The sequence below is a fragment of the Octodon degus genome, unplaced genomic scaffold, assembly GCF_000260255.1.
Source record: "Octodon degus isolate 3935 unplaced genomic scaffold, OctDeg1.0 scaffold00131, whole genome shotgun sequence".
In the NCBI taxonomy this organism is placed as follows: Eukaryota; Metazoa; Chordata; class Mammalia; order Rodentia; family Octodontidae; genus Octodon; species Octodon degus.
The window spans coordinates 8114934-8116767 of NW_004524707.1; the positions used below are offsets into that span (position 1 = coordinate 8114934).

Genomic DNA, 1834 nt, shown 5'->3' on the forward strand with positions numbered 1-1834 from the left:
AGGCACACATATATCCCTATGATATGATGTTTTCAGATCCTCTGGGAAAATTCCCAGTAGAGGAATAGCTGGTTTAAAGGGGATTTCCAGACCATTGGCCATTCATTTGTATCCCCCTTGTTTGGTTAGTTTTGTCAGAGAAGGGCATTCCATTCTTCCTTACATTATTAACATAAAGAAACATCATATGTCAATAGAGCATATGAGTCCAAGCTGTGTGGAGAGATCTTGTACCAAATACATTAAAAATAGATAAATAAAAATTTTTAAAAAAGTATATCCTTAAGAAACTATGGAGTAGTTCTATACAAGGATAATCCCAATAAAGGACTAATCCTTGTTAGGAATTTAGGAAAATAATTCAAGCTGGAGAATGGTTTATTTAAAATGTTAAGATTTCTGACTTATATTAAACATATATATTTCCATTAGTGAATTGGGACAGAATGGACATAAATCAAATTTCCTGAACTTCTATCTATATTACATTATTGTCAGATTTTGGGTACTCACAACAACATTTCCTAAGCATTAAATATTTTCCTTGGAATCTATGTAGTAGCTTTTGAATCTTTTCACAGCATTTTTCATCTCTTTGTTTCTCAGTGTATAAATGATTGGATTTAGGAGAGGAGCAAAAACAGAGTAAAACACAGCAAGAAATTTGTCCAACCATATAATATTTAGTGGCCACACATAGATGAAGATACATGGAACAAAAAGAATCAATACAACTATGATGTGGGCAGTACAAGTGGACAGGGCCTTGGAGGCAGCATTGTTAGAAGTTTGGAGGACAGTGACAAGAATATATGTATAAGATATCAGCAACACGACAAAGCAGGTTACAACCACAAGGCCACAGTCAATATTTATGATAGTGTCCACCTTATCAGAATTTGTACAGGCCAGCTTGATTACCAAGGGTATATCACAGAAGAAGCTGTCTATTTCCCTGTAGCCACAGAAAGGCAGCTTCATAATCACAACCATTTGACTTATGCCATGCACAAAACCTATGTTCCAGGAAACGGCCACCAGTCCAATGTACTTTCGCAAGTTCATGATTGTTGAGTAGTGGAGTGGCTTGCAGATGGCCACATAGCGGTCATAGGCCATTACCACCAGCAGTACCATCTCACCTGCTCCAGTGAAATGGGTAAAGAGAATCTGGGACATGCAACCTCCGAAGGAAATGGTCTTCTTTTCACTGATAAAGTCTGCAATCATCTTGGGAGTGGTGACTGTGGAAAGGCATATGTCCACAAAAGATAGATTGGCCAACAAGAAATACATGGGGGAATGCAGCAAGGGGTCAATGACAATTAAGACTATGATGAAAATATTTCCAGACAGAATCATCAGATAAAGAATTAAAGATATCACAAATGATAAGACCTGAATATTCCATGACAGCCCAAGACCCAGAAGCACAAATTCTGACACTGCAGAGTGATTTCCTTCATCCATTTTATTCAGTGTGTCCTGCAAAGTAAACTAGACAGGATAGGATAGATTATTCTTAGGATCAATGGAAATTCTTAACTTGTACAATTTTATATTTAACACATATATCTGAAACTGAAAATTTTAATAGTTTTATTATAATTGATTTCTATTTTGAAGAGCAAAAACAAGAGCAAGAAAAAGAGAAAGACAGAAACAGCGAAACATATAAGAATACATACCTTATAGATTTTCAAAACAAGAATAGTTGATTGACAATGACTGATATCTTTTCTTTTCTCTTTCTTTCTTTCTTTCTTTCTTTCTTTCTTTCTTTCTTTCTTTCTTTCTTTCTTTCTTCCTTTCTTTCTTTCTTATCTTTCTTTCT

General features: G+C 35.2%; 1 protein-coding gene across 1 annotated transcript; it reads right to left on the reverse strand.

The window, feature by feature from the left end:
- Positions 1-531: 531 nt before the first annotated feature.
- LOC101564765 (olfactory receptor 4K14-like) lies at positions 532-1473 on the reverse strand. The gene has a single exon (XM_004641210.3). The coding sequence runs from the start codon at positions 1468-1470 to the stop codon at positions 532-534; it is 939 nt and encodes a 312-aa protein (XP_004641267.1). The 5' UTR covers positions 1471-1473.
- Positions 1474-1834: the final 361 nt, after the last annotated feature.